Here is a 22,206-nt window from a genome sequence, read left to right on the forward strand (position 1 = left end):
TCCCCCCCGGCCCAAACATTCTCACACTCTACCCCTCCAGAGCCCAGCCACATCCCGCCCAGCCCAGACACTCACATCCCCTATCCCCCCCTCCCACTGAGACCAGGGATCCGGAGTGATAAACAGCCTGATACTGGGTCCTGGGTTTCCACAGAGTTTCCCGCATGCCACCACCTTCTTCCTTCAGGGCGTGTGGGGAACTGTAGCTGCCAGGAACCCTCTAAGCTCCCTTCCCTCCCCCAGGCCGTGTCTTCTATTTGCAAGCTGGACTCTGCCGGGTCCAGCAGCCCCTAGTGACAGCCAACATCTCTGCAGCCTTTTCTGGGGAGGGGGGGTGGGGGGGGAAGGAAATTCTGTGTGCACAACATTAATTCCTGCACAATTCTGCATTGCACAGTGGCACAGAATTCCCCCAGGAGTAACCTTTAAGAGGGCTATGAAAACTACACTGATAGGCACCTAGCAATTATGAAGCCACTGTGGCTTCTAAATCTGTAGGGTAGGGAAAGCCCTGGATTCTCTGAAAGTATTACACATAAATGGTTGATCAGAATCTTTTAATTTTAGATTTTAGGATTTCCTTCTCTAGCTTAAGAACCTATGCACTAAGTTTTGAGATAGAAGGAATTTTGGAAGACTTCATAAACCTTCTGTAATAATTGTCTATAAGAAATGTGCTCATTAGGGTTGCCAGGTGCCCAGTTTTCGACCATAAAGTCCAGTCGAAAAAGGGACCTGACTGTGTCCGGTCAAATGTACTGACCAGACATCAAAAGTCTTAGTTACTGTGGGCAGGGAGGGAAGGGCTGCCTCCTACCTGCATCTCTTGGGCAGGCAGGCAGGCTCCATGTCAAGCTACAGCTCCAGAGCAGAGGAAGCCCAGCGGGCGGGGCAGGGAGGTGGAGAAGATCCAGCTACGAAGATGAGGGAGGGCAGTGAGCAGTACGGGGAGGGTGGAAGAGGAGCAAATGGGGGGCAGAGCTTCGGGGAAGAGGCGGGGTAGGGGCAGGGCAGGGGCAAGGCAGTGGGGGTCAGTTGTCAGGAATTAGAAAGTTGGCAACCCTAGGGCTGATATGAGTCACAGCACCAGAACTGGACACTATTCACTGCACAAAACTATGATCATGCCAAGTTAAGGTTGACCAACAGTGATAAATACCCTTCCATCAAATCCACCTATACTTAAACCTCTGAAAACCAAGGGGGGGAAATGTGAAGATTTCTCCAAAACCACACCCTACAACCTCAATTCTCCCAACCTAGAACTGGCAGTAAGCACTGGGACAAAACCAGGCATGACCAATCAGAAATACAAGCTGTCATTTTCTGTGTTGTGTCTAACACAATGTTACACCATAGTTCTTCGTACCCTGATACTAACACTGCTACTACTGTGCTAAGTGTAGCTGAACTTATCAAGGGATTAGTTACACCAAGTTTCCAGAGCTCGCACTGCCATTTGAGGAGAGGTGCAGCTACAGCTAAAGCAATCTGGGATCCCTTTTTTCCCTGCGTTGTAATATACAGCAGTTCAAAGCAGATGATCAAAATGGGCCCTCTGGCCTCTAAAATCATCTGTAGAGAGTATCAGGACAACTATAATAGTTGTTATTCACATTCACAAGGTATATAAAGATAGTGGGATTGTGACGTTGTGCAGTCTATATGGTTTTATAAAAACATGATAATAAGTGAATATAATGTAACTGGGATAGTTTTAGAAAAATATGGTAATAAGTGAATATAACGTAACTGGGATATGCTTCATGCAAAAGGTCTCTTGTAAGGTATCATTACAAAGCTTATAATCTACTGAGTATGATCATCCGATTTGTATAAATGTACCACTCTTGTATCTAAAACTAGAAATATAAAATATAACTCTGAGGGCCTATTGTAATTATGTAAAGTGTGGGCCATTAATGATGGTTTGGAATCTTGATGACTCCCATTGTCTGCAGATGGCTGTGTTTACCTGTGAGTCTTCTTGTATATGTGTGTGCTGGCAAGTGAGTAATGAAGTCTTGCAGTGACATGTGATCATGTCACCTGAACTGGAATCCATCTTTAACCTGGTGCTTTTCCAGTGAGGGGGGGTGGAAACCCAGAGGGACAAAGGGTTCCCGCCTTATGCAAAAGATATATAAAGGGGTGGAAGAGAACAAAGGAGAGAGAGGAGCCATCATGAAGAATCCCCTAGCTATCACCTGAGCTGCAACAAGAGCTGTACCAGGGGAAAGAATTGTGCCCAGGCCTGGAAGGTGTCCAGTCTGAGAAAAACTTACTGAAGCATCTCTGAGGGTGAGATTATCAGTATTTAGCTTGATTAGACATAGATTTGCGCATTTTATTTTATTTTGTTTGGTGACTTACTTTGTTCTGTCTGTTACTACTTGGAACCACTTAAATCCTATTTTCTGTATTTAATAAAATCACTTTTTATTTAGTAATTTACTCAGAGTATGTATTAATACCTGGGGGAGCAAACAACTGTGCATATCTCTCTATCAGTGTTATAGAGGGCGAACAATTTATGAGTTTACTCTGCATAAGCTTTATGCAGGGTAAAACGGATTTATCTGGGTTTAGACCCCATTGGGAGTTGGGCATCTGAGTGCTAAAGACAAGCACACTTCTGTGAGCTGTTTTCAGGTAAACTTGCAGCTTTGGGGCAAGTGATTCAGACCCTGGGTCTGTGTTGGAGCAGACTGGAGTGTCTGGCCTGGCAAGACAGTGTGCTGCAGTCCTGAGTTGGCAGGGGAAACAGAAGCAGGGGTAGTCTTTGCACATCGGGTGGCAGCTCCCAAGGGGGTTTCTGTGATCCAACCCGTCACAGGGATATACACACATCATCCCTAATGTTCTCTTACACATTCTCAGAGCTCAGCAGACAGCAAAGGAAACAATGAGTAACTGCACCACAAATCTGACTAGAACACACACACACAATTACCATTAGGTATCTTCACAGGCTTTTTTTTTTAAATTACAATCTCATTATTCCTTATTAGAATGGAAACTTGCAACTGAAAACAGAAAAGAAAATTAAGCTTTAACTAACCATGGGATAATGGCTCAGCACCATACGTGATCTACTTGAATTCAAGTGGTAAGAAGCAGAGTCATTAAACATCCCAAAGTTGAGTGTACAGAAGAGCCTATGTTGCAGTTCAGTAGGAGGATTTATATATATCCACCCTGGAGGACGTTAGAAAAACTGCCTCTCAGTTAGGGCTGGTCAAAAATTTTCCATAAAAGTTATTTCAATAAATTGTTTTTCACAAGACCTATCTGCTCTCCACAGAAATTTTTGAATTTTTGTCAAAATAAACCCCAAATATCTGAAACAGGAAAATGTTTCAGTTAAAACAAAACAATTCAATTTAGAAACATGTTGGTGTCTCATGGAAGTTGTATTTTGAGTGTCCCCATTCTCCTCTATAAATCCGGTTCTCCAGCAAGATTGTATCTACCATGATGCACCGCAATCAGGGACTTCCACAATGCACCATAGTAGCTCAGCAAGAGGGAAGACTGTAGTGCATCATGAGAGATGGAATCCAAGGGGAAAACATTTTCCCTGACCCGCTGTAATTTCAGTGTAAACTGTACCCAGCACATAAAGGAGTGAGTGGAGTTCTGGCACCCAGAGAAAATATCAGCCAGTCATTAGCCTCTGAGATGATCTGGGATGGGCCCAAAAGTTTTATGTAGTAAACCTTTGAACTTGCTCTCTTCTCGGTTACCTGTAATTGCCATGGTCTCCAGAATCTGGAGTTTAGATGAGAACTCAAAAACAATGAACTGTAATCTTTAAGTGCCTTAACATCTTCCTTTTGCAACTAACGTTTGTCATATTACCCATTTATTTTAATCTAGTATTTAATGTATTTTTTATGTAATCCATTTATACTCTGCATCTTTCCCTTATTTTTTATGCACAGTTTAAAGAAAGTAATCAAATAAGATTATAGCCACAGGATTTATTTTTTAGAGGTTCAACTCAAGGGCCTCTTGAAGGCATGGTACCAAGGCATGTTTATTATAAGTAGATTTGTTTGCTTTCTATTAGCTGGGATGCACAAGAGTACATTTGAATCATAGATCCAGTACCTTAAAGTCCTCTGTTTAAACTTTATGATACTGTGATAAATTCTAATACAGTTCCTTAGAAAGTGATATTGATATTTTCTCACCCTCAGTAGCTAAGTAGAAATATAACAACTTTCAAATAAAGAAATATATGTTACTTGTTTAACAGCTCCATAACTAGCACAAATGGTTCCGGTGTTGGTCTCAAAAAAAGGGTTATTTCACTGCTAAAATACTTGGAGTTAAAGAAGTGCCAACTGACAGACCAATTCATGAGCCACTAGAAAACCCATTATTTTAAGATAAATGTCTATATAAAATAGAAATTATGTAGAAACTATGGAATATGCATCATATTAGTCTAACGTTAAACAAAATAATCTTAAGAAATATCGAAATATTCAAAAACACCTTCTAGCCCACTAAAAGTTGAGGAGCACCTGCTTTGTCTTTAAGTAGGTTACCACAAAAACAAGATGTTTTCCTTTCATTTAGTAAATTAATTGATTGATGAATTATGTTTTTAAAAGGGAGAAACTCTTGGATCTACAGAAATAACATATTTATAAGCCTCCATAGTTCCTATTTTACATTTTACCATGTTTATAAGGAAAGTTGGGTTATTTTCACACACCAAATTCATGTCCTAGGTTCAAAGATGACCATCATCTTGAGTACCTTGATCACATGTAAGATTACCCATCAATTCATTTTTATTCCTTTAATATCTAAATCATTCAGCCACCTCATTTAATTCTATATTTCTTCATCACCTAACGTTTGCAAATTATAATACTAACTGCTTCAGATATGGGAAAGTTAATATAAATTAGAAAAATACCATAAACAAAATATTCTCACACATTTTCTGAGCAAAGCTCTGCCTCAACACATCTGTAAACATTAAAAGGTCTTCAGTAGATTGTCTCATTAACACGACTACTTCAGGTGTTTTTCTTCTTTAATTTAAAACCAAATCTTTAATGTTTAAAGCAAGAATTTATAGCACAAGAATTGATAAACGTAGGTCAGATACAGTGTAGACCAGCCGCCATAAATACATCTTACCCAGAAGGTCAGTGTGTTATTAGTCCCAATTATGCTGAAGTGTAGGAAGGCTTCGTGTTGCAGACAATTATTCACTGCTGAATGAGCACAGATCACCAAACTGAGCAGTGGCTTCCATCAGAGACAAAAGGCTTACAGAATAATAATCCATTCAGCCAAATTCTTTAAACAGTCATCTATTCCTCAATTTTTAGAATGCTTATTTTTGTTTGTTTTGATAAGATGCAAAATATCTATAAATATAAAAAAAATTCTAAGTACCTTTTCCCCTGCTTATTTATTAGTAAAGTGATACACTTACACTTAATTTTAAAAATGTATTCTAAGTTGCATAGGTTGCTTGGGCTTGACTCAAAGTAAAAAAATGTGAATCAAGCCTACCTGATGGCTTCTTAATAATTTAGAAATCAATACATTAATTTTAACTCCCACTGGCATGTGGAAATTTACTAGGATTTGATTTCTAGTGTCTCACTTTTCACATTGGATAGGAATACCAATGAAGCAGCTTGTTTGTTCTCCTAAAGAAACAGAAGGTCCTGAGGTCCCAGACCCCAGGCTCCAGCCCGAGCACAAATGTCTACACTGCAATTTTAGAGCCCCACAGCCTGAGCCTCACAAGCCTAAGTCAGCTGACATGGGCAGGTGTTTTACTGCAGTGTAGACATACCCACATTGTCACCTTACTGGCTCTGTTATCAATAGAAGATAGTCCCCTTTCTCTCTCTCTGCACACCCTGGGAGAAAGGTAAAAAATGAGAGCTGCTCACAGCCCCATCAGGGATCAGATGGGCAAAAGACTACAGTCGGGAGGAAAGGGGAAAGAAAGAGTATGGGCTGAGAAAGAACCTGCCATGATCCATCAATTTTTTTCTATGGCAGAATTTAAGTTTTCAGTTTTTAAATAATTACATCACATTGTCCAGCTCTATAAGAAATCCTGTAAGTTGCAATAAAAAACCAAAGCCACGTCAATTTCATGCTACTACTCAGGAACGCTATGATCAGAGACAAATACTGGAGTTAGTCCCAAGAAAAAATTATCCTGAGTATTGGAGGCTGAAGGAGAGAAACAGTGCAATCCCATCCTCCAGCCAGTCTGCATTCATCGCCATGGATCTGAGCATTTTCACAGCATCCAGAAGACTCTGGAGGAGGGAGAAAAGACAAAAGTCTCCTTCACATGGACAGATGCTAAATGGAGTGGAGTTTCACATATGTTTGACAGAACTAGCTGGGGATGATACAAAAGATGGAGCCCCCACACAGGAGCCACTGCCAGCACACTGGTAGAAAACCTACACTCTTAGGCCAGGAGTTGAGTGGCAAGAGGGATGAGCTCCTAACTAGGGAACTACTCCTAGCCTTTGTTGGTAGAGCTCTCCTGTGATCATCTTTTGTCCCTACTTCCAACTAGCAGATTTGGTCTTACAGCTAAACCTTTTCCAACCTTTTCAAACCTTACCAGGAGATATTTACGTGTATTTATTTGTACATAAATTATGTTAAATCCATAAAACTCATTATCTAAAATACAGCCACTGAAAAAGGGCACACATGACAGTGGGAAATGCACAAACAGACTGACTCAAACTAAGCAGCTTACATGTGCGACATTCCAAGAAGTAAACAAGCTTATAAAAATATCTGTTTTGCGAGTTAAAGCTTAGCCTCAGATTTAAGTGCCACACTGTAGAGCCATGATTTAAGCATCTGTTTCTCTTATAACCTCAATGTCTGCTTCCCCGAACTCCATGATCACTGAATTTGTCCACAAAGAGTAGCAGGAGTCAGGAGAGAGTCACATAGTAAAAGTGGCAAAGTAATAGGTTAATCGGTTATTAGACTAGCCAAGAGAGAGAATTCATCAGTTTGTTTTTTGGTTTTTTTTACTCTGAAAAGAAGTGTTGCTTTTATGTTTCCATAAGTCGTCTTTTCTTGAGACACTAGTAATGTTTTCTTGTCTACAAAAAACACAGTCTCAGGACATATTGCAATTGGACTGTGTTAATTCACTGTCTTTGTGGATCTAGTCAAAAAGTCAGCTCAGGCCTTGAACTTTATCAAGATAAACCCCTGGCACCCACTAATCACCATATTGGATCTTCACATAAGATAAGAGGAAGATTTTTGGCATGGGAATGAACACACACACCTTGTTGTTTGCAAAAGCCTGCAACCTGGCAGCCTTTCAGCAAGGTTTCACTCACATAGCTGTTACTGTATACTCTCCAGCTATGGCTGGGAAGTTGATAATCCTTAAGATATGAGGAGAGTTTTGATTTCTGACACAGCATTCCTGAGATAAATGCAGGATCAGAGAGATGCTTTGAAATTCCCAGAGATACTCCACTGGTAAACTGCTACATGGGAACAACTTTTAACAAGGTGTCTCAAAAAAAAAAAAAATCAATGTTAACTTACCAAGCTTTGTGTTTGCCACCAGACAATACATTAAATGCAAACCAGACCCAGTAAATTGCGTAGAGCATCCTGAAATCTGCCCTTCCAAAGTTTCCCACTGTACTGTTAGTATTTTGGTGATCCCTCAGAGATAAAAGCTATTCCTTCTAACTCTGCTACAAGCTTCCTGTAAAAAGGTCATAACCTATTCCACCCACCCCAACCAGAAAAATCCCAGTAGACGTGGATATCATTTCAGAGCCAAAACTTACTTTTTAAAATAGTTTTGCACTAAATAGTTATCCTCAAGTGTTTGCGAAACTGCTGATTTTCTCCTTTCCACATTTTTAATGTAGAAATTACATACTTTATCTCATATTATTTACTACGTTAAAAATTGATTTTTAAAACTCTTGATTTATGAGCTAGTTACCTATGTGTCACATTACAAATGAACAGATTTACCCTAGATGTGAGATTGTGCACGTCACTACTAGATTGATATGGGTAAAGCTTTCACTTATACATTATGTACTTTTGTCTACCTGACACCACAAAAGGAAATGAAAAGTTACACAACCTAGCAGTACACAGATGCTGACACAAGGGCTTATGTGCAGCTGTTGATGGATAAAATATGCTATATCAGCAGCTACATTTCAACCCTCCACTGGCTCCTGACCTCTTCCTCACACCAGCACCCCCCTCAATTAAGCATAAAAAAAGCATAGGAAATCAACACCCCAGAAATGTCATTGTGAAGCAGTCAGCGTCACTATGCACACAACACATCTGACGCAAATCTACAAAAGCAAGGAAATGAAAAAGTTGTGGCACCTAATTGTACACACCTTCTGCTCTTCCATTCAACAGCACACAACTTGCCACCACCACAACCTCTACACATCATAGACCGTACATCACAACCTTAACTCAGCCACCCTTTCTTTCTTCTGCACACACCCTATTACTGGAATATTCCCTCTCTCTCCCTCCGCCAACACTAACACTTGTAGGTTTTAGTGCAGTAGTCAGTTGTATTAGGTCAAAGTCATTTAATGAAGGGGTCTGGGCAAAATAATGGTTAAAGAAGGCTCATCTCCTTGAGGAGAGAGTGGCAGTTAAGGTTACAGAGTGTGGTATTGTGGAAATGTAAAGGTGTGTGCTTGTGGGTGGAGGAGTAGAGGGTATGTCTTGTTAGGTGGCTTATCTCTCCATTGTCTTGCTTTTGGGGGTTTGTCTCAGACGTGTGTGCATGTAACCACCCTAACTGCTTCACAGAAAAGTTTGTGTATTGATTTTTTTTTTTTTTTTTTTTAAATACTTGATTGGATGTCAGTTGTACAAGATAGAGGGCACAGACCTGCAGGGGATAGAAGTACAGCGGCTGATGTAAAATATTTTATTTGTCAGCAGCTGTGCACAAACCCTTCTCTGTTGGATAAAATCTAACAAGAGCATAGCTCCTAACTGAGAAGGTTGTACGTGTCTGGTCCATCCCCAATATATCAATCAATCAAGCTGGCACGTGCCCAACACTTTTCCAAATAATCAGGTTTGTTGGCAACAGCTAAAAATGACCCTAAATCCAACATCACACACACACACACACACACCCCGCGGCACCAGCCCTCTACCAATTTTTGTGCCAATGGACCATTTTTTCAAGAGATATCAGTCAACAATGAAAAATAAGACTGCCCAGTAAAAAAAATTCAGCTAGAGCCCAAGTTTAAATACCACCTATTAAAATGCATACAGAAAAAAAAAATCCAGAAAATTCAAGGGCATAAAAACTAACACTGTGTGAAATGTCACACGAGTTAGCCACTTGCTTTTAGGGGGGGGGAAAGGAACATATGCCCTGTTTTAAGAGCATCTTAAAGTGCAATTATGAGTATTGAGCAGCTACCATTTTCATTTAAAATACCCTCTAGCTGTTATGGTTGTGAGTAAAACCTTCAAAATATGAACAATTTACCCACTTCAGAGACTTCTGCTGAGTTTACACAAAAGCCTCAAACAATAGGTGCTAATTCAAATGACAGTGATTATTTATGTCTGCTTTGTTATCTGTGTCACTGCACAAAGCATGTAGGAAAGGCAAGGAAATATATAATGAAGACCTACAGCAAATGTTTTCCAAAGTGGATGTGAAGAGCCACACAAGATGTAAATTGAGGTGTGTAAACCTTTAACACCACATGGCAGGGTACAGTTGGTTTTGTTTTTCTGAAGAGAAGGGAAGTTTGAGAAACACTGCTTTAATTGGTTATTCCCTTGCTTTTATCAGTTTGTGTGAGTTTTTAACCAAGGTATTTTGGGTTGGTTCTGTTTTGTTTTTATGGAAATAAATAACTCGTTAGGTCTGCTCACTGAGCTGTATGATAATGTATTAGCATATAAGCAATTTGACATTAACTGAACTTACTGTCAAACAGATTTTTTTGTTCAGTTTTATTTCTTAGAGCTAATTATTAAATATTCAGATTATGGTATCATCCAAGAGCTCCAGTTACAATCAGGTGCTCATTCTGCTAGGCAACCTACAAAAATAAGGTCCAGATTTTGAAAAGTTTTCAAATTAAGAAAGAGACAGATTAAATTGTGTTATCACTTTCTTCCAGTCATGAAACTAGTGGGCAGAAGTACCTCACCCTGATCACATGACTCCAGTGACCCAGGAATTGCACTTATTTGCTCATTGACTGCTAGGAGGAGTTCCAAGTGGCAATTTTTACCCATAATGGATCTGGGTCATCCCTATCTCAGACACTATTTCTCACCTACGCTATACTGCCACAACTGAGATAAGTAAAGGTAGGCAGCCCCTTGAAACCAACAGAGCTTATTCCCCAAGAGCTCCCTTACATGTAATTCAGTCTCCCTTACCTGATCTAAAATAGCACAAACCAATTTTCATTCTGGGCATGCTGTAAAACCCATTTGCAAGCTAGAAAAAATGAATATAGTCATGGCAAGATAATTTTCTTTGAGCTTGGTTTCAGTTAAATGTTAAAAACGTGGGCTAAAACTGTCATCAAAGAAAGCCCTCTCCTTAACACACTCTTATCCTATGACAGGTTTCAGAGTAGCAGCCGTGTTAGTCTGTATCCGCAAAAAGAACAGGAGTACTTGTGGCACCTTAGAGACTAACAAATTTATTAGAGCATAAGCTTTCGTGGGCTACAACCCACTTCTTCGGATGCATATAGAGTGAAACATATATTGAGGAGATATATATACACACATACAGAGAGCATGAACAGGTGGGAGTTGTCTTACCAACTCTGAGAGGCCAATTAAGAGAAAAAAAACTTTTGAAGTGATAATCAAGATAGCTCAGTACAGACAGTTTGATAAGAAGCAAGTGTGAAAATACTTACAAGGGGAGATAGATTCAATGTTTGTAATGGCTCAGCCATTCCCAGTCCTTATTTAATCCTGAGTTGATTGTGTCTAGTTTGCATATCAATTCCAGCTCAGCAGTCTCTCGTTGGAGTCTGTTTTTGAAGTTTTTCTGTTTTAAGATAGCCACCCGCAGGTCTGTCATTGAATGGCCAGACAGGTTAAAGTGTTCTCCCACTGGTTTTTGAGTATTATGATTCCTGATGTCAGACTTGTGTCCATTAATTCTTTTGTGTAGAGACTGTCCGGTTTGGCCAATGTACATGGCAGAGGGGCATTGCTGGCACATGATGGCATATATCACATTGGTAGATGTGCAGGTGAACGAGCCCCTGATGGTATGGCTGATGTGATTAGGCCCTATGATGATGTCACTTGAATAGATATGTGGACAGAGTTGGCATCGGGCTTTCTTACAAGGATAGGTTCCTGGGTCAGTGTTTTTGTTCAGTGATGTGTGGTTGCTGGTGAGTATTTGCTTTAGGTTGGGGGGTTGTCTGTAAGCGAGGACAGGTCTGTCTCCCAAGATCTGTGAGAGTAAAGGATCATCTTTCAGGATAGGTTGTAGATCTCTGATGATGCGCTGGAGAGGTTTTAGTTGGGGGCTGAAGGTGACAGCTAGTGGTGTTCTGTTATTTTCTTTGTTGGCCCTGTCTTGTAGGAGGTGACTTCTGGGTACTCATCTGGCTCTGTCAATCTGTTTTTTCACTTCAGCAGGTGGGTATTGTAGTTTTAAGAATGCTTGATAGAGATCTTGTAGGTGCTTGTCTCTATCTGAGGGATTGGAGCAAATGCGGTTATATCTTAGAGCTTGGCTGTAGACAATGGATCATGTGGTGTGTCCTGGATGGAAGCTGGACGCATGTAGGTAAGTGTAGCGGTCAGTAGGTTTCCGGTATAGGGTGGTATTTATGTGACCATCGCTTATTAGCACAGTAGTGTCCAGGAAATGGACCGCTTGTGTGGATTGATCTAGGCTGAGGTTGATGGTGGGATGGAAATTATTGAAATCATGGTGGAATTCCTCAAGGGCTTCTTTTCCATGGGTCCAGATGATGAAGATGTCATCAATGTAGCGCAAGTAGAGTAGGGGCGTTAGGGGACAAGAGCTAAGGAAGCGTTGTTCTAAGTCAGCCATAAAAATGTTGGCACACTGTGGGGCCATGCGGGTACCCATAGCAGTGCCGCTGACTTGAAGGTATATATTGTCCCCAAATGTGAAATAGTTGTGGGTGAGGACAAAGTCACAGAGTTCAGCCACCAGGTTAGCTGTGACATTATCGGGGATACTGTTCCTGATAGCTTGTAGTCCATCTTTGTGTGGAATATTGGTGTAGAGGGCTTCTACGTCCATAGTGGCCAGGATGGTGTTTTCTGGAAGATCACCGATGGATTGTAGTTTCCTCAGGAAGTCAGTGGTGTCTCGAAGATAGCTAGGAGTGCTGGTAACGTAGGGTCTGAGGAGAGAGTCAGCCTCAGAAACAACCCTGACATCATTATCAAAAAGACTGACAAAGGAGGTGCTGTCGTCATCATGAATAAATTGGAATATGACCAAGAGGCTGCTAGACAGGATTACCTAAAGAAACTACACCATCTGCTAAAAAAAACTCCCTGACAAAGCACAGGAACAAATCTGTACAGACACATGCCTAGAACCCCGACCAGGGACATTCTATTTGCTACCCAAGATCCATAAACCTGGAAATCCTGGACGCCCCATCATCTCAGGCATTGGCACCCTAACATCAGGCTTGTCTGGTTATGTGGACTCTCTCCTTAACACACTCTTATCCTATGACAGGTTTCAGAGTAGCAGCCGTGTTAGTCTGTATCCGCAAAAAGAACAGGAGTTCTTTTATCCTATCTATCCTATTTCTTTTATCTATCCTATGTTAGATATCTCCACTTTCTTGATGCAGGGTGTATTCAACTGATTTGGCCAATTTATAATTTGGATAAGTAGACCAGAATCTGCAAGACCTGTCATGTGCAGGGAAAAAGCCAAAGTTAAAGAAAGAATGGTTCAGCATAACCACAAGGAATTTAGCAGAAGAAATTTTCCACCCAGACAACATAACAGAAAAATTTAATGAAAACAAGAGGTTAGAGCATTTAATGAAAACAAGAGCATTAGAGTTTTACAATGTATCACAAGATAACTATCAATTGGGTATTGCTTTCAGAGAAGGAAAGACTTCATCAAGACCCAGTAGATGTATCAGTGGAACAGAACAGCACTTCAACTAGTGCAGCATGATGGTCCTGGGGGTCATCAGGGGACATCTGGTGGGTTGCCTGGCAACAGCTGAGGGGGAAAAAGGGAACAAAATCCTGGACACATTAATGGCCTGGTCCACACTAACCCCCCACTTCAAACTAAGGTATGCAAATTCAGCTACGTTAATAATGTAGCTGAATTCGAAGTACCTTAGTTCAAACTTACCGCGGGTCCAGACGCGGCAGGCAGGCTCCCCCGTCGATGCCGCGTACTCCTCTCGCCGAGCTGGAGTACCGGCGTCGACGGCGAGCACTTCTGGGATCGATTTATAGCGTCTAGACAAGACGCGATAAATTGATCCCAGAAGATCGATTGCTTACGGCCGGACCAGGAAGTAAGTGTAGACCTGCCCTAAGACTCACTGGAAACTAGGGCAGGAAAAGGAGCAACTTGCTCCCCTCCTCCTGTTCTTATGTTACCCTTGCTATCACCTCCCCCAAATCTCAGCAATTCTTTGGCCCTCCTGTCGTCTTGCTACTAAAATGCACAGCTTCCAGAGGCTGCTAAGTCAGTTCTATAGCCTCTTGAAACAGCACATCACTAAGTTAATTGGCACATATGAGATCCAGCACCAATCAGTCCTCCGTTTCACACCAGCACTTCCCACTCTCCATTATATCAACAGTTCTCGACACCAAGCCAAGAATCACCATCCCTAGTACCATCTATTCCTCCAACAACAGCCCCTCTGGCAACCAAATACCATGCAGGGTTCTTGCTGTGACCTAAAGCCCCTAATTCTTTGCAGCCATAGAGGACTGGTGTCTCACAGGATGTGTGTTTTTTTAAACCATTTTACGAGTCACCGACCAAACAAGGCTGTGAACAGTAAGATATGGAGAACAATAACCTTGGAGAAAAGCAAGGGACTGCTGTACTTTCATTTCAAGTGAGTGAAAGTGTGGATGAAGGATAAGGGTGTTACTCTGAGAGGGGGATTTGCCCCCCAGAATAAAAAATAGGCAGGCCAGCAATCATTAGGTGAGTAAGCATTGTATTTCCACCATTAATGAACACATTTTCTTTTAGTATAGAGCAATGTTTCTCAATTTTTTTGATACCAAGGACCAGCTTGCTGTCTTCCTAAACTGTGTCAGAGATATCAGTTACCAGCGCTGGTCCATGGACCCGTCGTTGAGAAACACTGGTATAGAGTACAGACTGAACTTTCCAGCGTTGTTTTGTTGGTGGTCCATGCTCTTTCTGCAGACTCTGCAGCAGGGTTGAAACTGCAAGTGAGCAGGCAGCAATCAGGCGACAGTAAAAGGAGAAAGGGGAGAAGGAATAGGCTTAAGCCAATTTTTTGGCAACACTTTAACCCTTTCCAACAGAAGCACGAAAACCCCCTTTAAAACTATTCAATTTAAAATAACCTATCAAGACATTCTATTTAAAGTGTGAACATTATATTTGAAAAGTTTTCAAAAATTTGACTTGACAGGGTCTATAATGAAAATATCAAATTTACCATCCTTGTTGGTTTATACAAATCATCACTTCTTAAATTATTGCAGGCATACCCCACTCAGATAATTTATTATTGCTATGTCAGTGAAGAACATGCACGAGAGGCCTCCAATGTTTTGGAGTGTTTTAGGAATTCTATAATCTGACAAACATAAAATAAGTTAAGCAGCCCCAGTTTTTGCTAATAGTGGATTCTTTAAAGTTCAGATGATTCAATATTTAATTTTAGTTCCAAGTGATTTTTGTTTTACACCTTTAGCAAACAAATCTAGCAAGTATTCCATCTTATTTTCATTTTTAATATCTACCAACACAATTTATATTCAGACTACCTAATCGTATCTGGTTTTGCAATAATGGAGAATCTCAACCAGTGCTATTAGTGAAAAAAAACTGACTATCCTTGTTAATGACAGTTGTAACTCATGGGCCTGAAGACAACTTTCACCTGTCTGACACTTTTTGAAGTAATTTAATATGCTGTCAGTTATATTGTTCAACTTCCCTCATTATGTGTTTGCACAGGGTTTCCAAAGTCCAGAATTACACCAAAGCTTTGTAGATCACACTCCAACAGCTTCATGCTGAATACCTCATTTTGCTGCAGTTTTAACACACGTCTCAGGTAATGGCAATGTCACAGCCATAGTCACACAAATAAAATAATAAAATACTTATCAGTTAATTAGGCCCAGATTTTTAAAAGGTATTTAGATTGACTTTTGAAAATGAGACTTAGGCTATGTCCACACTTAAAATGCTACAATGACTGCAGCACTTCAGCATAGATACTCACTATAGTGATGGGAGGGGTTCTCCCATTGCTGTAATTAATCCACCCCCCAAGAGGCAGTAGGTAGGTCAATGGAAGAATTTTGCCATTGATCTACCCGTCTACACCAGGGAGCAGGACAGCCTAGCTATGTGGCTCAGGCTGTGGATTTTTTACACCCCTGAGAGATGCAGCTATGACAATGTATGTTTTCAGTGTAGACCAGCTCTTAGACTCCTTAGTTAGACGTTCCAATGCTGAGTGGAGCAACACCTAAATACCTTTAAAAATCTGGGTCTTAATTTCATTATATTACTACAACGTGAGATTATGCAGGTTGTTCACTAGATACATAACCAGGAATGTGTCAAATTGCTATGCAGCGGAACTTTTCTGTACCTTCCATTATACATTTAAGCAAAGAATACAAAATGGTGCTTTTTATACAAAATATAAAGAAAATATATTACCTGTCAAAGGAACGGAATTGCACATGCTGCTCAGCAGCAGTATCACCAAGAGTTCCAAGGAAGGTTGGTGGCAGAAGGGTAGGATCCACTGTGGCACTATCTGCTGGGGTGCTAACCAAGCTTCTGAGAATGTCCTTTACGTTGACATTTTTTGCAGATGGTACAGAAGATACAGTCTTCTCAGTCAACTCATTTCCTGCCTCACTCCTGTTTTCCTGAGGTTTATTGACTTCTAAAGAAAGTGTGCATAATACTTCACTGATAGCATCTGGACCTGAACTGGCACTCTGAGGTCCTGCTTCAGCAACAGCATCTGAATTGTTTGCTTGACCTGAAGTTGATTCCTCTCCAATGCCTGAGTCTCTTCTTCGTACAGGTGCTGAACTTTCAGAATCTTCTGTTGATACTGGAGTTGAAGCACCAGTAGTAGCAGATGGGTTTTCTACATCTTGTTACCCCCAAATAAAGAAGGGGAAATTATTTCAAGTTCATTGTTAACAGAACAACATCAACCATATTACTTCTAAGATCTATCAAGAGGTGATAAAGACACTGCTAAAATATTTTATATATACTTAAAGAATGTTGTATTTATCTTCAGGTTTGTTTCTAGTTTGTTCATAGGTTTACACTGAAAATTCATTTCACAGGGAAAAAAATCACATCTACAAGTTTCTGACAAGTCCTCGAAAACTGTCTACGAGAATAAAATTTAAGACAATGAAAAGAAGCTGGAGTCAGACTCAATAGTAAAAGATGAAAAAAATCAGACTAATTGCTTTTTGGAAGAATAGGAAGAAAGAACACACTACTACAATTTAAACAAAGTAAATGAGGCCTTGACTCTGTAAACACTTATACACATGCTTAGCTTAAGTTAATGATCACTATTACTTATGTGCTTCAATGAGACTAATCATGCACTAAACAGGACCTCATACAATGGGTCCTGGTCCTTGACTATGGCTCCTAGACCCTACAGAGGTAACAACAACAAATAGATAGCATCAGCAATTTGCAAGCTAGGTTTTTCTCAGTGCTGTCAGATAAAACAAATTAAATGGCACATTCAAAAGTTTGTAAATTCAAAGTGGTTATAATACATATATTTATGTACATCCATAAGTAGAATTCTATATAGTCCTATAAAGCACTGTAAGTCATAATAAGTGACGTGATGTGTAATCATGTACCCACTTGTGTCACTAACCTGTAGATGTTGCCTCACTACTTCCATTCTCTGTTCCCTTGAATGACTGGCTATGATGAGGTTGCCTCCGTTCATTCTGGGGTTCCAGTATGTCTCTGTATTTTGACACCATAAGGACTGAGATAAAATATACTACAGCCAAGGCCAAGAACTGAGCCTGTTTACTATCCTCCTGTGAAGAACAACATTTATTTTTCCATTACAATTTAAACAGTGGGATATTCCCTTCATATGGTAGCCCATGGTCTACCAGAAATAGAAGTGAGTAAACAAATATTATACTGAAACCTCATGGACGAAATTGACTTACAAGAATTTATACCTACAAACCACTGTTGCAGAATCAATCCATTAATTAATCATGCTTAGACCAAGGATATAAACCATCTCAAAGAATCTATTGCTCTAGTTTAGGTTTCCTAAATTTTGACAAAGTTGCATCTTACTTGATATTTTATTATCTAAACTAACATGTAGCACTGGAAGAACAATGTTTTCTAGTCACTATTCACCCAGTTTATAAAATTGGGGGAAATACAATTGTGACCAAATCTCTGTTTTTTTCTATGAATGTTTAAGCCTCAGGTTGACTAGACCTAATATTGCATAAATGCTCAAGCTGATAATATCAAATTACTATACCAAATATATATTATACACACACACACAGCACTTTCTCACATATTTACAAAGCTATTAGTATTTGCTATGTTGTAGCCATGTTGATCCCAGGATATGAGACATACAAGTTGAGTGAGGTAATCTTTTACTGGACCAACTTGCTGGTGGAAGAGAGAAGCTTTCGAGCTACACACAGCTCTTCTGCAATTCCAGACGTTCCGCCAACAGAAGTTGGTCCAGGAAAAGATATTGTCTCAAAGATATTAATGCCACTTACTGTAAACTGCAGCCAAGTTGTGTTTATTTAGCAAAGGAGGAAAATGTTTATGAATTATTTCCAAGTTTTGAAACTCGCCAAATATCCCAGTTTAACTCCACAACTAGAGCTGCAGCAGAAGTGAATATGGCTTTCTAATTTAAAGCCCTATTGTCATTACAGAAATACAGATTCGATTGTGCCCAATTTTAAAAAGAAATGAGACTTGTTTTTATTTTTAGTTTCCAGTAACACTTTACAAGAAATGCATGTGTGTTAACGTATTTGCCTGTGTGCGCGCACATGTACACATAGCGTGTGTGTGTGTGTGTGTGTGTGTGTGTGTGTGTGTGTGTGTGTGTGTGTATGTATATATATATATATATATATATATATGCATATATATATGCACTCACACCCACTACACACCCTGGGGGGAGGGATAGCTCAGTGGTTTGAGCATTGGCCTGCTAAACCCAGGGTTGTGAGTTCAATCCTTGAGGGGGCCACTTGGGGATCTGGGGCAAAATCAGTACTTGGTCCTGCTAGTGAAGGCAGGGGGCTGGACTCGATGACCTTTCAAGGTCCCTTCCAGTTCTAGGAGATGGGATATCTCCATTAATTATTATAATTACACTAAGGGCTTGTCTATACTTACGCGCTGGTTCGGCGGCAGGCAATCGAACTTCTGGGTTCGATTTATCGCGTCTTGTCTGGAGCGTCTTGTCTGGATAAATCGAACCCAGAAGTGCTCGCCGTCGACTCCGGTAATCCTGCTCGGTGCGAGGAGTACGCGGAGTCGACGGGGGAGCCTGCCTGCCGCGTCTGGACCACGGTAAGTTCGAACTAAGGTACGTTATTCACGTAGCTGAAGTTGTGTACCTTGGGGGGTTAGTGTAGACCAGGCCTAATGTAAGTGAACACAACATTTATAAAGAAAGCAGAATTCCAGAGATTCATACTCCTGAAGATTTCAATAAATAAAGTTCACGCCCCACGGGGGACAGAGACTGTATCGCATATACATCTCAAAACCTTGTTCTGTATTTCTCCCAGACAGGCCACACAGTTTCATGAGTCATTTATGAACCCCATTAGGTAACAGAACAATAGGCAGCTGCCTAGCACGTAGCAGCAGCGCAGCATTCAGAAAAATACAAAGAAAAACTTAGCAACAAAACAACTATAAGGTTTTTCACAACTCACTATATCTCTGAACACTACTGCTCGAAGCCGGTTAATATCCATATCCTGCAGAAGTCTGTCAAGGTCTCGTATTGGAGAAATTCCACCAGTCACAATGTCAACTGGACTCTATTCAAGAGAAACCAATTCTGTCACTTGTTTATAAAAGTACCACCCCAGGAAACACAAACTGTAGGATATGTAGTACTACAATGCCAGTTTCATAGCTTTTATTTTAAAGAAACAAATGTAAGAACAACATACAAACTAGGGAAATGTAACCTAGATGGAGCTACTATAAGGTAGATGCAAAACTGGTTGGAAAACCGTTCCCAGAGAGTAGTTATCAGTGGTTCACAGTCATGCTGGAAGGGCATAACAAGTGGGGTCCCGCAGGGATCAGTTCTGGGTCTGGGTCTATTCAATATCTTCATCAATGATTTAGATAAATGGCATAGAGAGTACACTTATAAAGTTTGCGGATGATACCAAGCTGGGAGAGGTTGCAAGTGCTTTGGAGGATAGGATTAAAATTCAAAATGATCTGGACAAACTGGAGAAATGGTCTGAACTAAATAGGATGAAATTCAATAAGAACAAATGCAAAGTACTCTATTTAGGAAGGAACAATCAGTTGCACACATACAAAATGGGAAATGACTGCCTAGGAAGGAGTACTGCGGAAAGAAATCTGGAGGTCATAGTGGATCACAAGCTAAATATGAGTCAACAGTGTAACACTGTTGAAAAAAAAGCCAACATCATTCTGGGATGTATAAGCAGGAGTGTTGTAAGCAAGACACAAGAAGTAATTCTTCCTCTCTACTCCGCACTGATTAGGCCTCAACTGGAGTATTGTGTCCAGTTCTCGGCACCACATTTAGGAAAGATGTGGACAAACTGGAGAAAGTCCAGAGAAGAGCAAAAAAAAAGAGAAGACAGAGGGGATATGATAATAATTTTTGAGTACACAAAAGATTGTTACAAGGAGGAGGGAGAAGAATTATTGTTCTTAACCTCTGAGGATAGGACAAGAAGCAATGGGCTTAAATTGCAGCAAGGGAGGTTTAGGTTGAACATTAGGAAAAACTTCCTATCAGGGTGGTTCAGCACTGGAATAAATTGCTTAGGGAGGTTGTGGAATCTCCATCATTGGAGATTTTTAAGAGCAGGTTAGACAAACACTTGTCAGGAATGGTCTAGATAATACTTAGTCCTGCCATGAGTGCAGGGGACTGGACTAGATGACCTCTTGAGGTTCCGTCCAGTCCTAAGATTCTATAAACATGACTCTCCTGAAGACTATTCATCAACTCACATCAAACTTATGGTACATAGGGCACAGTGATCAATACAGATTCCATATTAAAAGAAATACGGATAGGGGAACCTGGGAAAGTAAGACAGATTCAGACTTTTTTCAATTGGGGAAGATTCCAATGTTTATATATTTAAATGTTATATTTACAGTTTGGAACAATTACTTTAAGATTTAATATTCACATTATTTGATCCTACATTTCTTTTCTGCTACATGTTAATGGAACAAAAAACATAGGGACTTAGCCATTGATACACATTAATTGCAGTATTAATGTTTGCCTTACTTAACGGTGTCATATACTTGCCTTTGCTGCAGACTTCCCTGTTCCTATTAGGCTCTGCATTGTTTTCTGACTCCTTACAGTTTCTCCAATAGGTTTCATTTGTGCATGCTGCTGGCACTCCAAACAATTTCTTACTGCCACTGCACACACTTAAAGGAAAGGATACGTTATGTGTTATAATGGGAAATAATAATTTTATATTATTGGTGCATCACTGTAAGGAATACAACATGCTTGAGTTTACATTAAAAATTAAAAGATTAAGTAAACAAATAAGAGAAAAATATTTTCTACTTTTTAAGTTGCCCAAAAACAAAGCTTAAGAGATACATAAATCAGAGTAGAAATCAGAGTAATTAAATAGTTATTAGAATTCATATTTCACATATAAATATTTATACATCCAAGAGGATTTGTTAGCATTGCTGAGTCCTCACATTCTGATTTTCTCTTTGAAACATTTTCATTAGCACAACTGGATACACAAATGAGCTAAATTTCTTTTGCATACTAACACTGAAGAAAAATAAAAATGATACATTAGTGTGACATACAAAAAGGACAAAAACTAATTACTACTTTGTTGCTCAGTTGCTCTCAGACTAAGCCTATTCCTCCTCTAGTCTTTTTTTAACTGATTTTTTTGTTTTATCTTCTCACTATTTTCAAAAAAGGAAGTACACAGATCTAATAATTTACTTCTCGGTTTGCCCTGTTGCACTTGTCTCATGATTTAATTGTTTGGAAAAGGACAAGCTGACTGTCATGAACTACGGCATAGACAGTCAGGCCTAGTAGTCGGGGCAGTGGCAGTCATTGTGCTTAGCAGTTGGAGCCGGAGTCAGGAACCTGCAGTAAAGCCAAGGGTCAGAGCCGGAGTCAGGAAGCAGGCAAAGGAGGAAAGCTGGAGCAGGACAGAAACAAGGCAGGAAAGAAGGCAGGCACAGGAGTGATCATTGCTGAGGGCATAAACCTTGAGCAGCCACTGACCCTGTACTGCTGCTGGGCTTAAGAGCAGGTCTGGTGATGCCTCTCGGGGCAATCAGGGCATCTGGCTGATCAGGGTATTCAGACTGTTTCTGTTCAATTCAACTCTATACAAATACTGTATAATTAGAGCCCTGAAAATCTGCGGATATCCGCTTTATATCCACGAACCATGACTGCAGATCATAGATGGGATGCGGATGCAAATTTTGTATCAGCACAGGACTCTATGTATAATACTGGATGCACCGGGGCTAGTATACAATGATGCAATAGTTTGAATTACACTCATTTTAAATTTGCATTTCTAGTTCTCAGTCTACACCATCTCCCGAACATTTTTAACAAAATGTTAACCCTCCTTAAAGCTTCCTTCCCC

The 22,206-nt window shown here is 40.2% G+C and overlaps 1 protein-coding gene across 1 annotated transcript in view; it reads right to left on the reverse strand.

Moving 5' to 3' along the window:
* The window catches only part of LRBA (LPS responsive beige-like anchor protein), a 576,728-nt gene that overhangs the window by 427,136 nt on the left and 127,386 nt on the right, over window positions 1-22,206 (reverse strand). The window contains 4 exon segments of the mRNA XM_065405711.1: window positions 15,962-16,409; window positions 17,172-17,343; window positions 19,255-19,362; window positions 20,862-20,989. Of these exon segments, the coding sequence (XP_065261783.1) occupies window positions 15,962-16,409; window positions 17,172-17,343; window positions 19,255-19,362; window positions 20,862-20,989 (856 nt within the window).

This window comes from Emys orbicularis, chromosome 5, assembly GCF_028017835.1.
Source record: "Emys orbicularis isolate rEmyOrb1 chromosome 5, rEmyOrb1.hap1, whole genome shotgun sequence".
Taxonomy (NCBI): domain Eukaryota; kingdom Metazoa; phylum Chordata; order Testudines; family Emydidae; genus Emys; species Emys orbicularis.